The sequence below is a fragment of the Zeus faber genome (assembly GCF_960531495.2).
Source record: "Zeus faber genome assembly, chromosome: 6".
Classification (NCBI taxonomy): domain Eukaryota; kingdom Metazoa; phylum Chordata; class Actinopteri; order Zeiformes; family Zeidae; genus Zeus; species Zeus faber.
The window spans coordinates 29,070,832-29,093,044 of record NC_137201.1 but is presented as its reverse complement, the minus strand read 5'-3'; the positions used below and the strand labels follow the sequence as shown (position 1 = coordinate 29,093,044).

General features: G+C 46.5%; 1 protein-coding gene across 1 annotated transcript; it reads left to right on the top strand.

Moving 5' to 3' along the window:
• Positions 1-1,250: 1,250 nt before the first annotated feature.
• Positions 1,251-22,083, top strand: zfc3h1 (zinc finger C3H1-type containing; the record flags this gene model as incomplete). Its single annotated transcript, XM_080002921.1, has 36 exons — positions 1,251-1,839; positions 2,353-2,856; positions 3,345-3,532; positions 3,820-4,210; positions 4,518-4,729; positions 4,825-4,948; positions 5,385-5,482; positions 6,458-6,649; positions 6,748-6,909; positions 7,227-7,364; positions 7,533-7,651; positions 7,740-7,889; positions 8,179-8,353; positions 8,711-8,839; positions 9,155-9,531; positions 9,897-10,146; positions 10,354-10,463; positions 11,054-11,185; positions 11,294-11,415; positions 11,591-11,692; positions 11,954-12,073; positions 12,167-12,344; positions 12,831-13,017; positions 13,145-13,336; positions 13,973-14,210; positions 14,715-14,820; positions 15,191-15,389; positions 15,898-15,992; positions 16,431-16,538; positions 16,708-16,812; positions 17,302-17,455; positions 17,567-17,667; positions 18,272-18,373; positions 18,721-18,760; positions 20,248-20,310; positions 20,818-22,083. 36 exons carry the CDS (start codon positions 1,251-1,253, stop codon positions 20,953-20,955), a joined length of 6,390 nt encoding a protein of 2,129 aa, XP_079859047.1. The 3' UTR covers positions 20,956-22,083.
• Between the last annotated feature and the right edge of the window lie 130 nt (positions 22,084-22,213).

The window sequence follows — 22,213 nt, the reverse complement described above, 5'->3', positions numbered from 1 at the left end:
TTCATATATTATTATTATCATTATCATTATCATAATAATAATAATAATAATAATAATAATTATTATTATTATTATTATTATTATCGTCATTATCATCATCATTATTATTATTATTATTATTAGGAAGGCAGTATACAACATTAATCAACCAAAGTTTAGGTGCTATAAAACACAAACCCGTCAGAATTTGCATTTTTGTATTTTTTATTTTATTTCCGATGAGGGAAAAAAAACAAAATTATTTTTATTGTCAGTGTTTGGGGGAAGAAGATGTAAAACGAGGAAAAGACAAAGGTAAAATGCACCACAGCGTGGTTTGGGAATGTTTGTACAATTGAATACATCAGGTTTTTAGTTTTTATTTTGACAATATTTGAAGATACCAACGGATCCTCACTTGTGGACTCAATTATCTCTCCAGCATCTGTCCATTCTTTATCATATTTATTTATTTGTATTTCAACAGTAAGTTAAAAGGAAGTTATAAGTGTGTTGCATAATATAGCCATAATATACACTACACTATATACGTGCATGGAAAGAAATAAAATAAAATACCACCTAATCCCCGCACAATCACTATAAACAATAACAACTTTATTACTAATATAAATACTGTTGTCACTTTATTACTCTTTTTTACTTGTACACCTCATATTAAAATATCCTATTTAATTTTGCATTAACTGAAACTAACTAGACTGTACATTCTGGAGCAGCTCATTATTATTTTTTGACTTATTATTATTATTATTATTATCTTTTTACCTTGTTGTTCTGTTCATTACTTATGTTCTCACTGAGCTGCTGCAGCGCCCGCACGGGGCTCGATGACGTACTACCTCGGCTCATTACACACACGCGCTTATATCCCCGTTCTCCGTCATTAACTCAACCGGCGCGTCAACGCACTATTACTAGGACTACACTACTTCCGGTTCCGGCGGGCGGGGTCAGTGACGTTGAACGCCTCTGACGTAACAAAAACGTAATCGTAATTCGAAACAAGCCCCGCCCCCGACGCACGGCGTGAAATCCCTGCGTCGAGCGTCAGCGTGCCTCGGTCAAGTATCGCGATAGTGAAAACGAGACGGGACGGGACGGGACGAGGACTAGGAGCGACGAGGAGCAGACAACAAGCAGAAAACAAGCAGAAAACAAGCAGTCCGGTCAAACCGATGTCCCGATCCCCGCCAGGAGAGCCGAGGACCGGGCATAGAAAGTAGATGTTAGGCTGTGTGTCGTCGGGGATGGATTCCAAATCGCCCGATCGATCTCCGAGGGAAGACGGTGAGCTGGAGGACGGGGAGATCTGCGACGATGACACGGACGAAAGTGTGCCCGGACGTAGAGCGCCGGGCGGCGGCGGGCCCCGGTCGCGGCCCCGGATTAATCTTCCCCGGAAACCACCGAAAATGAACCAACACCCGCACAACCTGCGGCACCCGCCGCCGGATTTCCGACGATTGATCCCGTACAACCTGGGACCTCATCCGCACGGACCCCCCTTCCCCCCGGGCCACAGGCCGCCGCAGCAGTGCGGGCCCAGCGGACCCGAACGACCCCCGCCGGGACTCGGTCCTCACGGCGGCCCCGACGCGAACGCGCGATCGAGCTTCTGGGAGCGGAGTCACGGCGCCCTTGGCCGGTTCAGGCACCAGCGGGCCGTGCCGAACGGAGGCCGCGGGCGGGGCGAGAGGAGCAGGGGGAACTGGGGGGGAGACGGCGGTGGGTCGGGGGCCGGGGGAGGCTGGGAGACCGGGAACCTGCGACTCCCGCCGGGCCGGTACGGGGCCGGGGACGGTCACTGCAACATGCGGGAGTCTCCCCCGAGGAAACGTATCCTTCTCAGCCAGCGACGCGGATATGCTTTGTGGCTGACGGTTTACGGCTTTCGCTTTGCGGTAATGACGCGATGTCACGTGACCGCAGTCGCTGTAACGTAAAGCGCCTCAAAATAGTATCCGGACGAACTTCCAGGGAGGCCAGTGGCATGAGAGGCGTTAAAGTTGTTTTTATTCGAAAAGGGAAAGAGGTGGAGAAGTGTAAAAGGGGTGTAGTGATCCTATAGTTATATAGATGTAGTGTGTGTGTATATAGATAAATAGATAGATAGATAGATATGTTTGATTCGTTTGTCCCAGCCCTGCAACGGACAATAAAAAAAATACATGGATGGGATTATTTTTAGAGTGTGTGTGTGTGTGTGTGCGTGTGTATATATATATATTTTTTTTTGTGAAGCACAACCGTTTATTACAGTCAAAATACGGCTCTATTTTGTGTTATTACATATCGAAAACTAGCACATGGATGCACTGCCTTTGCTTTCCTTCACTGCTTTCTCAACAGAAAAGCAGTCGGGCAGAAATCAGGTAAGAAAAGTGGTGCACGGCGCGGCCAAACCCGACAACAGCGTCGACGAGACCTTCGAGGATCTGCTGTCAAAGTACAAGCAAATCCAGCTGGAGTTGGAATGTATTCGGAAAGAGGAAACCAAGGCTCTGGAGCCCGCCGGCTCCCCATCCAGAGACCAGTCGTTAGACACGCCCACCAGTATTCCTGACACCAAACCGGCGGCCAACACCGAGTCAGTACCAGAACCAGCCAGTATTCAGAATCTAGGTGCCATGGAGGAGGTTCCTGACCAGCAGAGAGAGGAGAGAAAAGTATTCCAGGCCTTCAACATCAAACCCTTGCGCCAAAAGCTGCTCACTCCCCCTGAATTAGATGCGCTGAAGAAGAAACTGGAGGAGGAGGGGGGTGAAGCGGAGGCCGAGCCAGGCCCCTCCCCAAAGCCAGACGCCAAGGAGACCCAGGGAGATCCTCCTCAACCCGTCGCTGCCTCTCTGGAAGGTTTGTTAGGTGCCTAAATAGAGTTTTTGGAGCCACAGTTGATGGGGCTACCTCTGTATAAGAAACGGTGTCACACCCATCAAGGAGACTTAAGATCGTATTAAATAGACCTTGACATCTTAATGAGCTATATCAGAATCACCACTAACTGGCCTTAGTGCAGTGGCCCACCCAAAAAACTCATTTCGTCAACTGACCCAGGACATCAACTAGCAATGTACGTAAAATCTACTGGAGAATAGTTGTTTATATTTCAAATAATGGCTGATCCCCTGCCTGGCGTACACATGTCACATCTGCATTGAACTTATATGATGTAGCAGTTATGGGGGGGATTTTTTTGTTATTGAATTTGTATATATTTATTATTATTTATATATTTATTAGGCATACATTTTTTTTGCCAACACTATTAACCAGTCTGGTATGTGCATTACCATCCGTTATCATCACTGAGCCTGGTTGATTGGTTGCGCTTGTCCTCTCAGGAGATGGGGAGCCCAAAGAGGATGGAGCGAAGGCGGAGGTCAAACAGGACGGGGAGGAAGAGCTGGCAATGACAAAGAAATGTGATTGCGCAAGTGACGAAAAGGAGAAGGCAGAAAGGAAAAAGTGTTGTTCAGTTTGCAGAGAATTGTCCACTTCCAGTGAAGACTCGACCTCTTCCCCCGATAAAGTACAACTACATCACAGCACACGTCACATTCATTATTTGTTCCATTTAGGAACCAGTACACTTTTTGAAGAAAAAGTAGTAATGACTCAATTACTGTTTATACAGAGTCTTTAAAATTGGTCCATATATTTTCATCATTAATAATGATGAGGTGGTGAATGTTTTTAATAATCTTTCCATTTGCCAAGGCTGTACGTGTTCTGGTATTTCATATAAAACTAGTATAAACAATAACACTTTGGTTTGTTATTCATAATTGTGACATTTTTGAACCCTCTGCCACACAGCCGGCAGTGAAGGGGAAGATGGAGGAAGAGGAGCTGTCGGAGCTGCAGCTGCGCCTCCTGGCGCTGCAGTCTGCCAGTAAGAAGTGGCACCAGAAGGAGCAGCAGGTGATGAAGGCCAGCAAGGAGCGCATGACCAAGGCTTCCCAGGACAAGAGCTCGGGCCCCGGGGCCGCTGCTCCCGTCAGGCAGAGAGTCACCACCAGGTCCACCACCTCAGCCGCTGCCGCCAACAGGGTCAGAACGCGGTCCACGCCCCTGGAGAGGGACCGGGACAGGGCCAAGCCGGGGACTAGGCTGGCGGAGCGGGACCGAGACAGGGAGAGGGCCAAGCCCGGCCTGAAGCCGCCAGCAGAGAGGGGCCGGACCCCTGCCAAGAAGTTGATCAGTCCCAGTGAGTCTGCTCATTCTGTCTGCTCAGCTGGTTCTCCTTCAAATCTAACAGTGTGATCTGTTTGGCTTAAAGTAATACCATGTGTGGAAGGGTATCTGGTAAAAAAAATAACGTGTATATATTTTTTCCGATGTACCTTGAATCACACTGTTGGACCGGTTCACTGCACAATCACAATAAACAGAGCAAATTCCGAAGATGTTCGGGAATTTGCAACAAGCTGTCCTTCTTGCAACCAAACTGCATTTTGAAGAACGTTTGTTTCCCTCCTCTCTGCTATATGTGATAAAATATACTTTTTCCTCAGGGTCAACGGCCAAGCAGGCGGCTCGGAAGCAGCAGCTGCGCACATGGAAGCTGCAGCAGCAGCGCGACCAGGAGGAGAATCGGCGACAGGAGGAGGACGAGCGACGCAAGCGCGAGGACGAGATCCGTAAGATCCGCGACCTGTCCAACCAGGATGAGCAGTACAACCGTTTCATGAAGCTGGTGGGTGCCAAGGCTCAGCCCCGCAGCAAAGTAAGTCATGAGCCGGTCAGCTAGTCGTCCCGACAAGAAGTAACATGCTGTGCAGATCTGACGTCGTTCACGTTTGGTCGTTTTCTTCGTTTCAGTCTTGGGACAGGGAGCACAGGAAATCACTGGGCAAACAAGGTCTGGACGCTTCTGGTAACCTCTACCAGTACGACAACTATGACGAGGTTGCCATGGAAACAGACAGTGAGCCTAGCTCGCCAGGTAAGTGGTGAAACATCCCAAATAATTATTTTGATTTGTTCTTTAAATTTTCACACGTGTCACTTTTTTCAATCATTGTAAAGAATTTGGGAGTAATATGAAAAATGAGACTGATCACTTCTGTAAAAAATGTTTTAACTACATGAATGATCCCTAAAAATGTGATCAAATGTATCAGACTTGAAGGGAGATGAAACAAAATTTCTCTCTTATTTTTATTTATTTATTTAATTTATTATTTTATTTGTTAGGGACAATGGGGAAAAAAACATTGTAAAAGGTTACAAAAATATAAAACAGATGTGTTGCATATAGAATTTCTAGCCGAGGCTAATTTGCGACCCCTGTCCCGCCCCTTTGGTTAAGAAGTGGTGGAAGCCGTAATGGTGAACGACTGATTTCTCCGATTTATGATGTTGTCCTTATCTCCTGCTAGTCTCTTCACCAGCACACACTCCGTTTGCTGCAGACGGTCCAACGTGTGTGTCCCACATGATGTCTTGCTACCCTGTAGACTCCCTCCACTTAGGAATGGTACGATCAGTTTAAAAAAAAAAAAATTTTTTTTTTAACTTTTATCAGTAATGATAAGTAAATAATGTGATGATGAATTAATATATTACCAAAGGGGTTCATCAAAAGAACTTACCAATCAATATTTGGGTACAAATGATGGTTGGCTAATGGTCCCTATCCATATTTCCAAATTGTCTAGTTATTTAAGCTTTTCTTGCAACTTTTTTTACCAATTATTTTTGGCGTGGGATCCATTGCAGGGTTTTGATGCGATACAATCGTAAAATTGTCATGTATATTATTAGGGGTGGGAATCGCCAGGGACCTTACGATACTATCGTAATACTTGGTTCCCGATACTATAAAATCGCAATTCTTTATATTTTGCTATATACTAAGTATTGCGATACAATACTGAGACATACTATTAATTTCTTTCTCACCTGGCTGCAGTAAAAAGCATCTTTTTTTTCTCTGTTTTGGTGTTCTTGAAAATGCAGATGTCATGATGTAAACCTGTACATGTCGGTGTGGTCGCTTTGGATAAAAGCGTCTGCTAAATGACTAAATGTAAATGTGGTCAGTACACAGATGTCACATCCGATATGTGTAAGGTTTACATCCAACGGCGCCATTGTTAAAATATTTACTTTGAATGAGACAAGCTTGACAGCGTTTTCCCTTTTTCCACACATTTTACCAGTCATGTTGTGGATATTGAAATAAAAGAAACCTTTTTTTTTTTTAAATGGTAGAACATGTTTATTGATACTTCAATGAACAAACAGTGGATAGCTGGTAATGTTGGGCTGCCCCCTGAAAATCGACCAGTCAAACCATCATTCGGAAACCCAGTCCACTGTCAGTCCACTGAGATTCTTCAAGTCGAGCAGTCGTTTTTAGTAGTTTAGTTTAGTTTTTAGCAAACTGTTACATTTGAGCTTTGAATGAAGCATTGATTTCATACCTGCTATGCTGCATTTATATTCATAGGAATTGGTCCCGTCCTTCATCTCTCCCACACTGCCTGGCATCACTCCCCCGCCTCCGCCCCCCCTGCCTCCCCCACTGGAGGAGACTCCACCCCCCAAGCCTCCGTTTGCCGATGAGGAAGAGGAGGAGGAGATGCTGCTCAGGGAAACGTGCCTGATGTCCATGGCCACCAAGAGGACGAACGCGCCCGAGGTATTGCACCACATCCTGTCTGCCGCAAAAGGAACCCTAGGGACTAGGGCTGGCCGATAATTGTCTCATACGTGTCCTTTCTCTGCCTTTCCTTTCAGGAGTCTTCCGCAAGTGCACCAGCCTCTCCAGCCTCCCAGGCCACTGCTGGGGTCCAGCTGGCGGCCAGGGGCAACCTGAGTACGGTCAGCCTGAACACTGTTCCCCAGCCGCGGGGTAAAAAGTTCAGCAGAGGGCATCATGTCCCCAGAGCCCCCCTCGTGGTAAGAACACCAACCCTCCATTCCTCTATAAAAGTCTCTTTTCTATAATAGAGTCTTGTTGATTGGTAGACATCTGAGAGTGGAACAGCCCATTAGCTGGTAGAAATGATAACATTTGACAGGGGAAGTTAACATACTATTACCATACATAACATACTATAATCAATATGAAATGCACTTGGTAGGAATGTTGGAGAAGGTGCTCTGCAGAAAGAGAGCGCCAAATGTTAAGCCGTGGACAGATGACTGTGCGGCTGTTGCTCTGAAGCTCCTCAGCACTACTTTTTAAACACTGTGTTTGCTCTTCGTCTGTCCAGCTCCCCAGACACAAGGCTGTGGTGATCCAGCTCAACGTCTCGGAGGACAGCGACTCGGACGTGGACACCTGCAGCTCCATGCAGGGCATGTTCGGAGGCCTGGAGTCCATGATCAAGGAGGCTCGAAGGACTGTGGAGGTGGGTTCAAAGTCTCCTCTATAAAAAATGTTAAATCTTTAAAAGAGTTGTTGGAAAAATATAAATATGTGTATATAATGCACAAAAGCAATGAGAAAATTTAACTACACTGAAGGTTTTCATAATAAATATTAAAGGCGCGATTTAAGCTGAACCCTCATGTTCTAGGCGGCGAAGCCTAAAGGAGCGACGGGCTCAGAAAAGGAGAACAACCCAGTGAGAACCCCAGAGGCTCTGTCAGACGCCAAGAAGGTGGAGTACCGGCTGCTGAAAGAGGAGATCGCCAGGTATTCCATTGGAAGCCCTCTTTTTTTGTTTAGATTGAAGTCACTCTGGCTGATGCACTGAGAGTGAACTGCGTGTGCCGCCTCTCAGCAGGGAGAAGCAGAGGATTCTGAAGGAGCAGAGTCACAGCCCCCGCGGCGCTGCCTCCCCGGCTGCCTCTGACTCCGAGCTGGACTCCTCCGCCAAGGCCACAGCGGAGCTCCAGCTGTCCATGGCTGAGGAGAGGCTCACCAAACACAGGTGAGGCATCTTATATTCTAAACATAGGTGATATATCAATATCGTGATATAAGACTATATCGTCTTGGTTATTTTGATATCGCAATATATAGTCAAATTTTGTCTTTAAGACTGCACAACAGTACAGTTGTTTAAAGACTGTTCCAGATGTTGTAATCTAGAACAGTGACTCCGCCTGCTTCATCAAAATATTTGTATTACTAATGATTGTTTCACAACTATTCATTGTGTGTAAAATGGTATGAAAACACAGATCATCTTTCCCCAAATGATCTCTCTTCTCCCTTAGAGCGCTGCTGCACAAGGATGAGGCCATGTTGAGGCAGCTGCTCCAGCAGGAGCTGAAGAAGCGAGAGTCTCTGAAGGCGGCCGAGGCCAAAGTGGACAAGCTGAAGGAGCAGTTGCTCGCCTCCGAGAAGATCGTCAGTGCCAACAAGACGCTGCTGAAGAAGCTCAAGGAGCAGGTAGAGGACCGCTTCTGACACACACACACACACACACACACACACACACACACACACACACACACACACACACACACACACACACACACACAGCGCTTGAGTGTGGTTTGGCTCTGCTCTAAACCATGAACATTACCGTGCTGTTCAGACCAGGGTTTAGATCTGTGCGTAATCGCCTGATCACAATTATTTGAGCATATTGCAATCTTTTTGTAAAATCACCAAATTCCACAGTCATGTGCTTCTGTAGCAAATGGCAAGTTAATTTCGACATTTTCCTACCAGCCCAAAACTCCTCCTGCAGTTCCGGGTAGGTAGTTAATCTACTCTGAGCTCACCATCATGTCTTTCCCGTAGGTGTGCCGTGTTGAGCACCGTGTGTCCATAAAGAAGAGCCTGGCAGTGGGGCTGGAGGAAGAGCTGGCGCAGGCCCAGACGGCCGTGGGCAGAGGCCTGAAAAGACGAATGGACTCCAATCAGTTAATGGTAAGCAGTGTCTTTTATTTACAAGTTCATAAAAGGTCTTGCCCAAATAGTTGATTATATTGAGTGTCGGTCTGTGATGAATAAAATCTTTAAAGTCGTTAAAATTTTGAAGCAAGTTTATTGTCATAAACTAACCTCATTTTGTTTTTTGGTTTGAAACTGTATTGAAGCGGTAACTCAATTTAACTTTATTAACGCCAAGGTTGCTAACTTTCTTCTAAGAATAAGCCAACTGGTATTGCTTAGTCCGGTAAATTGAAAACAAGACGGGGTCTTTCCACTAAAAACCTCCTTGTCCTCTTTCGTCCACCTCAGCCTGGGAAGCTGCAGCGTGTGGATGGCGGCCCCCGCGGCGCAGAGCGCCACTTTGCCGAGCTGATCGCCCAGAAGCAGCGACTGCAGCAGCTGGAGTCGGAGTATGCCCTCAAGATCCAGAAGCTGAAGGAGGCGCAGGCCCGCCGCAACCGGGCTGGAGCCCTGGAACCAGCCCCGCCAGCCGCCAGCCCGCCCCTGGTTCAGCCCGTGGTGGTGGCGGCAGTGCCGCCACCCCCACCCCCTTCCAGCCCCTTCCCCCTGCCCCAGCCCTCCCTGCATGACCTGACACAGGACAAGCTCACCCTGGACAGCGAGGACGTGGCGGAGAACGAAGAGCACGAGGCTGAGCAGGCGACTGCCAACTGCAAGGGTGTCAGGTAGGACTGTGTGCAGTTCAATATATGGTGTTAAATTATGTTTAATCTGATCCATATCAAGATAGACTGATATGTACTATCGATACAGCAGTGTACGATGATGTACATACGTCACAATACAGTATTCCTGTATATTGCAGTACATTATTGTATTGTAATGAGGGCTGGACAATCTCTATATTGTAATATTGTAATAATTTGTCAATATCACCCAGCCATAAATGTAATGCAGTCTTGGCAACATGTGATAACTTTCTAACTGCATTCATCGTCCATAAATTAAACTGTTGATATAATAAGTATCAATACAGTATTGGAAAAAAAAACACATTCTTAAATATATCTGTTTTCCCTGCACCCAATAGCGTCCGTCGCCAATCCTTCCGGCAGTCCAACTCCTCCACTAAACCCAAGCTGGAGCAGCTCGGCTCCACGGCTACCAAGGACAGCACTGCCAAGCAGCCCAAGGCGTCCAAGGAGCCCCCGGAGATGTTCGCTGGTCTGGACGTGGAGTCGCTGAAGGAGCGCTACCAGCACCAGGCGGAGCTGGGGGAGTTGCTGCTCCGAGAGATACGCAAGCTGGGAGAGGACGTGGAACACCCCCCGAATGGAAAGGTGAAGGAACATGACCTGGCTAACAGAAACAGATGGAAGTTACTCCGATTCAAACTAATTGAGATTTAAGTCTCAATTTCTGAATAGATTTGGAAAATTGTAATATTGATGCTTTGTTTGGAAGTTATGCAACCATAATCATATCCACTTCAGTTAAATACCACCATGGTAAAACAAATAGATTGAAAATGCCTGGTTGTGTTGCAGGTGATGATGGTGGATGCAGAACCGGTCTCGGGCCAGTCAGGCAGCTTGGACCTCAAGCCCACGCCCTTTGGATCGTACCACAGCCCCCTGCTGGCCTTCAAAGCTTACAGGTACAGGACAACTGGTGATGGCAACTTTTTACTTTTTCTCTGCACGATGAGCTGCAGCCCGCCGCCATAAAAGTCGTGCGCCCGCCGTTCTCGTAAACGTAAAGAAAAATAAGTACCCGACGGTTCCGTGAGCCGGTGGAACCTCTGCACTAGAGGATGGTCGGGTTTATTTCCCACTTTTATTGCCGTATTTGTGGAATAACTGGACGTTCTGGTCAAAGGTGCACTCCATTGTACACATAGTGAAACACCGGAGGGAAACACGCCAGGGCGCTCATGCGTCTCTGTCGACGTGGACTTCGCACACCGTTACCGGGAATAATTCCCCTAATGTGTGTTTACTGTGCAACAAACTGGATGAACTTATATTGAAATGTATTGCTCATCCCATGTGAATTGGTTCACTAATGTTAGCCAAAACATTTATTATTATTATTATTATTATTATTATTATTATTATTATCATTTTTTTGTCTTTGAATTCTAGTCCCAGTCCCATGTGTATACCAAGCCCCCAGCAGGACAAGAAAAATGTCAGAGACAATTCATGAAATGAGTTAATTTATCATTTTTCTTCTCCTTTTCTTCAGGTTTAGCCCGTACTACAGGACCAAGGAGAAACTGTCGCTCAGTTCTGTGACTTACAGCAACACTGTGGATCCCAGAACCAGTTTTTGCCGCTTTGACCTCACAGGAACGTGCAACGACGATGACTGCCGGTGGTGAGTGTTTTGTTTTTAGTATGAACACTATTACAACACATTATGACACTCTAATCCCCTTCCGAATTGGTCCAACCCACATCAGTGTGACTCACCTCACATTTCCAGGCAACACATGAGGAACTGCACGTTGAGTGGAAACCAGTTGTTCCAGGATATCCTGTCCTACAACTTGCCGCTGATTGGCTGCTCAGATGGCAGCTCAGACGAGGATGTCAAAACGTCGACAGGTTCTGTACTTTGGAACTTGTTTCTGTTTGTGTGTTTATGTACAACTGTGTTCACAACGGGGCTATTTTTGATTCATCCCGAGTCGTCACACAGATCGATGCATAAACAAGCACTTAGTCACTGGTGGCCATCCAAATACTAAATCTTTATTTATTTATTTATTTTTCTCTTTAGAAAAGTACATCAAGAAGCTGTTTGGGGCCAACAAGGACCGCATGGGAATGGACCAGAAGGCCGTGCTCCTCGTCAGCAAAGTCAACGAGAGCAAACGGCATGGTGGGCTACTCGAAATCTGCAAACCTAGAAAACAAAGTGGTTAGATCCAAGGGTGTCAGTGAGTCTGATCGCAAATAAACGGAAGTGTCGTGCCGTGGTCACTTCAGGCCAATAAATGTGCCCCTTGTGCCTCACATTCCATCTTCAGTAGTTTCAGAAGAGGCATTCTTCAAATTTGCATATAAGAAAGTAAAATAGTTGTAATTTGACAACAATGTTAAATTAATGACTAAAATAAATAAATCAAAATGTCCTCTGCAGTGCCTCCCTATACCACCTGTAAGGACATAAGGAGGTGGAGACCTAAACCCATGGGACTAAAGCGGCCCGGGCCGGCGGGGGACAGCGGCGACGAGAGCGGCGACGACGGGCTGTCGTCAGGTAAACACCGTCAGGACGAGGCCAGGATGACTGAAAACAAACCTCCCTGTGCTCTGTCCCGTGCTTGGTACTCAAGGCTCCTTCCTCACGCAGACATCAAGTCCAAGTCCAGCCTGTCTGTCCTGGACGTGTGCGTCACGCCCGACGACAAGCGCTACTTCGCCACCGAGACGGACGACATATCGAACCTGGAGAGCAGCGTCGTGGAGAGCCCCCGAGACGCACAGCTGTGGATCAAACTGGCCTTCAAATACCTCAGTCAGCAGGAGACGTAGGTGTTCCTGCCTCAAGGCCGACACTCTTACACCGTCATCCATGTTCACCCTCAGTGGATTACAATTTTCTGTACCATTATTGGGCAAAAAAAATTGTTATTTATTTATTTTAAATTATTATTATTCTTTTTTTTTTTAATTTTATTTATTTATTTTTAAATTAATTTATTATTTATTTTGTCTTTAAATGTGTATCATGAGTAGTAGTGTTTTTTATTTTTTTTATTTTTTACTTTAGATACATACAGTTTAAGTATTTATTCTAAACATTTAAATGGCGAATCGGTAAGATTTAACTGCTTCAAACCACTGAAAGACCATTAACTGACTTGATGTGGTATGATTCCCCATTACAGTTCATTGTCAGACTTTTGTCCAATACCAGTATTGGTGAATCGCTGGGCTCTATTCAATTATTTCCGTTTAATTATTGAACATAAAATAACAAATCTCTCTCTCTCTCTCTCTCTCTCTCTCTCTAGTTCTGCATCGGAGTGTCTGGAGGCCGCCCTGAACACGCTCTCCCGCGCCCTGGAGGACAATGCAGACAACCCGGAGATCTGGTGCCACTACCTGGCGCTGTTTTCCAGGCGGGGGAGCCGGCAGGAGGTGCAGGAGATGTGCGAGATGGCCGTGGAGCATGCGCCCAGCCACCAAGTGTGGTGGAGCGTAAGTCCTCATTTTTGTGCATTGTCATTTTTCACCAACCACGACCACGTTATTGTATTAAAAACAAGCGATATAGTTGATTTCCATGCTGACGTCCGAACCCCTCCATCACTCCCCTTCCCTCCAGTACTTGAACCTAGAGACCTCCTTCGAGGGGAAGGACTACGTCTGCGACCGCCTGCTGCAGTACCTGTGCGGCGCTGCGGCATCCTGCGGCGCGGCAGAGAAGCTTTCCTTCCAGCTGCTGGAGGCTCTGCTCTACAGGGTGGACCTCAACCTCTTCACGGGCCGGATGGAGAGCGCCCTGACCATCTTACAGGTGAGGACTAAACGCACAAGTACACACCGCAGAGTGCCACGCCTTATGTGGTTCATATGATAGTAGCTGTCAGAGGAGCATATCAACAGTCATTGGGGAAATATGACTAAATGTATATCAAAATGAGAGAGAGAAAAAAAAAAATATATATATATATATATATATATATCTCTCTCATTCGACTCATCAGGGGAATTTTATCGCATGCTATAACTTATTTGTTATTGTTTTTTAGTTTATTCATTATATTTTTGTAGATAAGGCTTTTATTTATTTTCTATTGATGTTCTTTTATGCCATGAAAAAGTGCTATATAAATAAATCTTCACTATCTGTCTTTACTTATTATGTAATTTGGTAATATTGAATGATTTTGGTTTCATTGGTTGTTCGATTTGTTTTTGTTTATTTATTTATGTATTTTAATGAAAATCCAATTTACTACCAAAACTTCAAATGTGAAGGGACATGAAGCACATGGCTTGCAGTACACAAAGCCAAGTAACATTTATTTTATAAAAAGGAAAACATCAAATGTTTGCCTATGTTTCAATGTATTTTTACCTGTTGTTGCAGCATTAAAGGTCCCGCAGGTTATCTTTAAAAATGCCTCAAATCTCTCTGGGTTTCCCACAGAACGCCTTGAAGTCGGCCAGCGAGCAAAGCATCGCTCAGCAGCTGATGGCGAGCGACCGCGCCCAGCTGTGGCTCTCCTACATCCACCTGACGGAGTTCGACCGTCTGCCCTGTAGTCTGTACGACCCCGTCACCTCCAGTCCGTCCAGGCTGGTCAGCAGGGAGCCTTTCCAGCTGCCCTGGAGGACGCCCGGGGACATCAGCACACCGCCCGACATCCTCATCGCTCTGTTTGAAGGTAATCCCTACACGCGATGACCACGTTGGACGACTGACACAAACCGAACGATTGAGCAACGAATAAAGACTTTGTACAGTGCTTTGTGTGAGCAGAAGCTAAAAAGTGCATAAAGGGAAGCGTTTGGGCCCTTTTTGTGATAGTTCCAGTGTGTCACTCGGCAATTTTTCGAACTTGGGAATCTATCCAGTCTTAAAAAGTCTTCTCTTAGAACTCCTTCCAGTTGTGTGGATCTTACTCCAGCTGCAGTTGCTTTGATATTTTGCTTGGTTATTTACAGAGGGCTAGTGCTGCAGAAATGACACACACACACACACATGTTGTTGTTGTTGTATGTTATGGATAAAAGGAAAAACCACAAAGGACTAAAACCTGCTTTAAAAAAATTGTGAAACAAACATTTTTATTCATTTTGATAGAATTGTTTGACCGTCTGTTGTTCGACAGAGAGTATTGGAGTGGAACTTTCCTTTAAATGCCTGCTGAATGCTGTGTTTTTTTTAGATGCCATTCACCAGTGCACGGACGAGATGCTGCCGCAGGGCGAGAGGACGCAGGCGTGCATGCTCCTCCACACCAACCTCATCTACCTCAACAAGCTCCTGGAACGGTGCGCCGCTATGAATATTTATACACTTGCAGGAACATAGTTTCTGGTTCTAGGAGCGAGTAGTAATTTTAATTTAATTTGAATTTTATATATATTTTTCCAATGCTCTAAATAAATAATGGAATTGTTTTGCCATGTGGCTTCATCTGACCCAGGGCTGGACAAATATGGATGTATGAGACTGGATGTTGGGATTTTGGTGTTAATATTGGGATATAGATGTATGTTTAGGCTGCGTTAGCATTAATTTATGCTAATTGATTTTGTCAATATTGCTCATCCTGCCCATCAATCATCCTCTGGTATTTCCTGTGCAGCCCTGCTTGCCAGCCCTTAACTGAATCCTGGTTTGGTTGCGTTCCTCTCCCAGGTTTTCAGCGGGCATCCTCCGATGCGAGTCCCTGCTGCAGCTTTGTCCGGAGTCGTGCGAGCTGCGCGACACCCTCGCTGACCTGCACATGATCCAGGGAAACGGCGACCAGGCCGTCAGCATGTGGCTGCACACCCTGGCCGACTGCCCCTACAACGCAGAGGTCTTCTACCACACCTGCAAGTTCCTCATGGACCAGGTGAGGAGTAGGAGAGGCTTTCATCAGAGTCACTAACTGCGTCCCAAGCCCTCCTCCTGATCCCCACTCCCCACAAAGTACATTTTTATTAACTGTGAAATAACCGCAGGCTATAAAATGTGGAACATGCTGCACAGCATGAAAATAATCGAGAACAAATCACTCCTCGGTCTTGGGGCGTTTTTTTTTTTTTGTTTTTGTTTTTGTCCGTTCCCACCCAGGAACATAGTTTAAATCTAAGTTATGACGCTCCATAAATGTTGTAATACCTCTATTCACACAGTTGCTGTTTATGAACACATGGTGGCGCTACCTGTTCCCTACTTCCACTGAGTCACTACGGCATGAATGGAGTGAAATTTCCATTCTACCAGAGGCTTGTAATTGAAGTATTTGTGAACGTACTTTTTAAACCTGCTGTGGCTTTACGACGTCGCTGATCCTGTCTTCCTGCGGACGATGATTCCTTGTGTTTTGAATACGACGGTTCCTCTGTGACTGTGTTCAGGAGAAGCCCGGCGCCGTCTCCCCGCTCTTCAGGGGTTTCGTCCTGTCTCTCTGCGACGACGAGCAGAGCCAGACGCCGCCCGTGGACGTTCTCAGGTGTGTTTGTCACGTCCGGCTTCTGAACCTGGTTGTTTCCAACACCTCGGGTCGCACATGTAACGCCAATATACAGCGCAAATTGTGTGGCCAATTTCATTATTAAACAACCATTTCAAGTTCACCAACTACATGGAAATTGTGAGTATATTGGACCAAAGGTGTAATCTTCAAAACTCAAATTATAGTCCATATCTTATCATTAATTTTCCTTTTTTTAACGAATAATAATAATAATAATAAGAATTGTTGCCAAATAATGTGAACAAAGGTAGGTAAATAAGGTCAATAAAGCTTTACTCGAACTACAACCCAGACTATAAGTAAGGAGGAATGAGGTCCAGAGCGTGCATTTTTTAATTTAGAGCATTTATTTATTTGTCTGTCTGTCTGTCAAATTTTTTTATTGTTCTATGATTGATACCTTCTGGGTCGCAGGCACATCCTCGGCATTCCCACGGCAGAGATACTGAAGGAAACGATCATCAAGAAGGACCTTGAGGATCCGCTCCGCCTCCAGAAGCCCTACCTCCACCTGGTTCACTGGTGGGTGTCCCACTCCAACCGTCTGCTTGCCATGCCAACGGGACGACGTTATGTAGAATTGAATGTAGACCACTCAAGCCCCTAGGACGGTCTTCTGGGTGCTTGGTACTTGGAAGGTTTTGTTTTTTTTAACTTGTTTGGTGTTGTATTTATTTAACTTGCTCGTTAGCCGTTGGCAGTGGCTCACAGGTTCGGTGGAGGAAGCGATCGACGCCTTTGAGAGAGCGCTGGGATCCGCCATGCAGCTGGAGGTGCTCCACAAACTCTGGATGGAGTAAGTCCCCCACCCCCATGGATGTTTTGATGGATGTTTTGGTTCGGCGGGGGGCTTTAAAGTAGTTATTAGTTGATCCAACGCAGCGCAGCCCGGACTGTTGCGTTGTTATCACTGACTCCATCGTCTGTGATTCTGTAAGTTTAACAGAGCAGAGTTGGGCTGGTTTGGCTGTATAGAGCACTTCCCAACCTCGGTTGCCAGACCCCCACAGCGGGTCACCAGAGATGGCAGTGGGGTCTTGAGGCCTTGGACCATATTGGTTCAATTATCCAGTATAAATTGGAACAAAATCGAGGACTATGTTATAAAGTATTGAATGACCGAATAGGGGTTTTCTGGGGAAGAAAGGTTGGGAACCTCTTGTATCGATGGAGCTGAAAGTGAAGCTTAATGCAACGCTAAAATAAATATAATAAATGTACCTTCTTAAAGAGTCACACGTACAGGAGTGCGGTGTTTGACGGCAGTGTGGTGCTGTCTCTGTAGCTACCTGGAGTTTGGCAGCCGGCAGGCGTGCGCCCTGCAGTACAAGACGCTGTTCTCCGGCCTGGTGCAGCGCTGCCTGTGCACCGTGCCGTCCAGGCTGCAGGTTCCCTTCAGCCCGGCCCAGTACTGGAGCTGCTACCGCTTCCACAACAAGGCAAGGCAGCGACAAGCGCATTCGGGCGCCTCTCGTGGAAAAAGAAAATGTGTTTGTTTTTTTTTTAAATTTACGTCAGTCATCTTCAATGTCCAACCGTTGTCCCTTCAGGTGGTTAGATTTTACCTGAGCTGTCTGCCTCAGTCCCAGCATGCGCTGGTTCTGGAGAAGCTGCGATACGCCATGCCAAACAACACGGAGCTGGGCCTCAGGTACCTCTCAGATTCACCAGCACAGCGGGCGGAGCCGCGGTCCATCACATCTGAGTGACATTTCTATGAACCAGGACACACCCCGCCAACTCGTTTTAGCATTTGATTGCAAAATTGAACAATTTAGCTTGAATTTGATTGCTAAATCGCGAAAGGCTTTTGACCACTGGTGAGATCAAGCAATAACAGACTTGAACAATTTCACCTATAGATGATATTTGCATCATGCGGCAAATGGCAAAGTAACTTTTTTTTTTTTTACATTTTAAGCTCCTCTGGCATGGTATTGTTTTTTTTTTTTTTTAGACTGCGCAACAACCACAAGGTACATGCAGGAGCATGGAAACTATCTGATTTCAACACCAGCCAGTCATTCAGTCACCACTCAATCGCCATTAGACTGTCCTCTGAGCGCGGGCCGGTAAACCCCTCTGGTGCGGGAGCTGCGGTTAAAAGGAACTACAAGTGAACGTGAGCGGTCGGGCGCTGCTGGACGCGTCTCGCAGCTCCCCGGCCTCGTCGCGGTGCTCCTGGCGTTCTGCGACGGCGCCCGCTGTCTCTCTCTGTTCTGTAAAAGTGCAGTGTCGGTTCTGTCGCCGTTCAGGTTGCTGCACCAGGAGTGGCGGGACGACAACGCCGAACACCTCAAGTTTCAGGCGCGCTTGTTGACGGGGACCGTTCCAAAGTGTTTGGCCATCTGGAAAATGTAAGTGTTCTCCGATCAGGGGGGTCCGCGCCATGCGTTTTTTTTTTTTTCGTTTTTTTTCTTCCCCCGTTCAGGACCGACAACAAGACGGCGGTGGTGTCACAACACTCCAAATGCCATGGAGCACATCAGCCTCGTGTTCCCCCTTGAAATGATCTATGAGTAGGCCAGGGAGGTGTGAGACTGTTTTGGGGGGCCGTCAGCATGAAATATTCCAAATCTATGGCAGACAAAAAGCAAAACAAATCTTGGCATTGAAAAGGAAGCGTTGCATGGGGTTCCTTGTGTCAGATCTCACCATGCTTTCCAAGTTAAGCTCCGCTGTTTGTGTCTCTGTGTCTCGGCAGAGCCATCGCTGCAGAGAGGGGACTGACGGAGCGATCGGAGGTGAGTCGGTGGGGCGGCGGGGGAGGGTGGCGGCGGGCGGTTCAAATATTAGTCCCCGGCAGCGAAGATGAATTTTTCTGTTCTCAACGTGTCTGTAGCTGTGAACAGGGATGGCGCTGCCGGCCGCTGCCGTTACTTTTTTGACCTGTCTGCGTCGGTATCTTCCTCGGTCGGCCGGTTTGGTGTCCTTGGTTTTTCCCACAGCATTCCTAACCCGACAGAGCAAAACTCTGGTGTCTTTTTAGCCCAAACCTTACTTTTCGGTCATTGCGAGTCAACGCCAGCCATTGGCATCAGGTCTTTTCACACCGATCCGGTGTTGACGGAACGGCGTCAGCGGATCATGTTTGCTGTTTCCCAACCTTTCATCCACCACACACTTTGTAGCATGAAGTAATCACCACGGCACAACACTGTCCAACCCTGTTAACCACTTAAAAATATCACAAACATGTATTACTGTGCTTATTATTATTATTATAGCCTACTAATGGCGATGCATGACGCGCAGACGATTCGTTTGTGGTGAACAACTCTCTGAAATGACTCTGGAGTCAGGTGCCGCTCGACGTGGGAGTGAATCTTCTTTTCGCGAACTGAAAGTGGGGACCTCATTCCTCCTCGTTCTCTGGACGTCCTCCCCGGCTCCCTGGCACCACGCCAACGCAATCAAGTGAACAAGGAGTCCCCAAAATCGCACCAGAACCGAATCTCAAAAGAAAGAGTCGAAACATTTCATCACTGCTAGTTGCCCCCACTCTGAGTCACTTGTTCTTCCGGAGCCGCTTTTCCGGAACTGACGAATTGTTGCAGCCTCGCAGTTTTGATCTTGCAACATGAAAGATAATTCCCGTTATTCTTATTTATTTATTTATTTATTTATTTATTTATTTATTTATTTATTTATTTATTATTTTTAATTTTTTTTTTGTGGAATTTGAAACATTTTTGCAGCGCCCCACGCGCCGTCTCGGCACACAAGTGGTCGCAAATCACTGACCCGTCGCACGGCCGCCGGCTGAGGCCGCCCGGAAACAGTTTCAACGAATCAGATGCCGATCCCTTGGGGGCGACGCCCGCGGGGCGATAAATAAGGTTCAGGTTTAAAAAAAAACAAAACAACAAAAAAAACAAACAAACAACATCCCGGCGTTTTCCCACAGATAGTTGATGGTGATCCTCACGCTGTCATCCGCTTCCCTCCCATTTGTTTTCCCGTTATTCACCTAAAACATTTGTTTAATCTGCAACGTCCTGGCGGCACCTCTGCACGGCCCGTAGCCCCGTCGCTCAGAGACCTCGCCTCCACGTCACTCCTCGTTGTGTGTGTTTGTCCTCTGCTCAACTGACACGATGCTCCCGCGGTTTGGTGTCTTTGTTTTTCTTTCCTTCCCTCCTTCCCTCCTTTTTTTTTTTTTCTTTTTTTTTTTTCCCCCCCTTTCTTTCTCCTCCCTCTCTTCTCTCCTCTTGTGTTGTTTTACCTGTAGGTGCGACACCTCTATCGGCAGGTCCTCCGCCACCTACCGCTGTGTGCAGCCCTGTGGAAAGATGTAATTCTCTCACCACACACACACACACACACACACACACACACCGAGCCACTTCACCTCTCTCTCGCGCTTTTGTTCTGTTGGTTGTTTTTTATTTTATTTTTCGGTGTTGCACCGGAACCAGTTTACACGCACGTTCACCTACCCCCCCTCCCCCTCCCTCCTTCCCATCTCTCCCTCCCCCTCTCTCTCTGTCTCTCTACCTCTTTGATCTCCCTCGCTTTCTCTCTACCTCTCACCCTGTCTGTCTATCTCTCTCTATCTCTCCCCCTGTCTCTCTGTCCCTCTCGCCCTCTATCTATGTCCCTCTCTCTCTACCTCTCTCTCTCTATGTCCCTCCATCTGTCCCCCTCGCTATGTCTCTCTCTCTCTCTCTCTCTCTCTGTCCCTCTATCTCTTGCCCTCTATCTGTGTCCCTCTATCTCTCTCTCTGTCCCTCTATCTGTCGCCCTCTACCGTGTCCCTCTATCTCTCTCTCTCTCTCTCTGTCTGTCTCTCTCTCTCCAGCGTCTGCTGTTTGAAGCTGCAGAGGGAGGTAATACAGATAAACTGAGGAAACTGGTTGACAAGTGTCAAGAGTTGGGAGTGAGTCTAAGCGAGCCTCTAAGTTTAGGCCCCGGCCGAGCTCAGGGAGACGGTTCGTGACGCTGAGATCACGCCACCCCCCCCCCCCCCCCCCCACCCACCCACCCACCCCCCCACTCCGTAAAACACACACACAGACACCCGACACACATCACCTCACCTCCAAGGCAAGGAAACACAACAACAACAACAACAACAACAAAAAAAAAAAAAAAAAACCTTCAAATTGGCCCTAGAGTTCTCGCTCAGACCAGACTAATCGACAGCCACTGCCTAGGTAAGCCACGATGGGGCGGGCCACGATGGGGCGGGCCACGATGGGGCGGGCCTCGCTCCTCTCCTTCCCACTCCTGTAGCGCTACTTTAGCATGCCAGGGGGCGCCAGAGAGCGACGGCCGCTCACCACGGAGGCCAATGAACTTCCTCGAGGTCGCAAACTCTCTGGGCCTGCTTATATCGGCTTACATCCTGTACGTAAGTATAGTCTCTGCTTGGTGACACAGTGCTGCCTTGTTATCCTGTTTTTTTTTTAGTATTTTTTTTTTTATTTAATTTATCTGTTTCCCTCCTTCCGTTTGGTACAATCACTTTTTTTTATTTTTTTTTTAGTTTGGCTTTTTACTTTCCTACCTGGGGTTTGGCGTTTGGATGGACCGCAACATCTCACTGTTTTTTTTTTTTTTTTTTTTTTTAATCTTATGTGTGCTTTAAAGGATGTTTTCCCCCCCAGTAGTGATGCTGCAACATCTGTACAGTGTCTTTCACTCGAACTCTTACCAAGGAAAACAATTGACTTTCATTTCGTCGTTTTGTTTAAATATCCAAACAAGGGGAGGAAAAAAAAATTTTTGAAGTCCATGTGGAGCATGGCTGTCCTCTAGTATTCTATTTGGCCTTTTTCATTGATCCTCGCTTTTGTGAGACTGACACAGAGACTGCCCAATGCCGTGACTGTCGTCTGCCAGCTGACCAATGGGGAAGGCCCTTTATCGACCAATGGGGAAGGCCCTTTAAACACATGTTCCTAGACAGTCAGGAGCTCGCTATCATGTCCTCACGTGCAATTATTTTTCTTTTGTTTCTTATTTTGGTCAAAATTATATTATATAACTATCAAAGAGTATTAGCAAGGAGATCAGTTTAAGTCCTTCCACTGATGGTTTTTGTATGTTTGATTGAAATGATTATTAAATTATCTTCTAAAGAAAGTTATTTTTCTGTGTTTATTGTCTTTGATTCATTTGGAAGTGGCTTCAACATATCATAGGACTAGAATATTTGTCTTTCAAAATGTTGTTTACATGTTAACTCTGCTAAA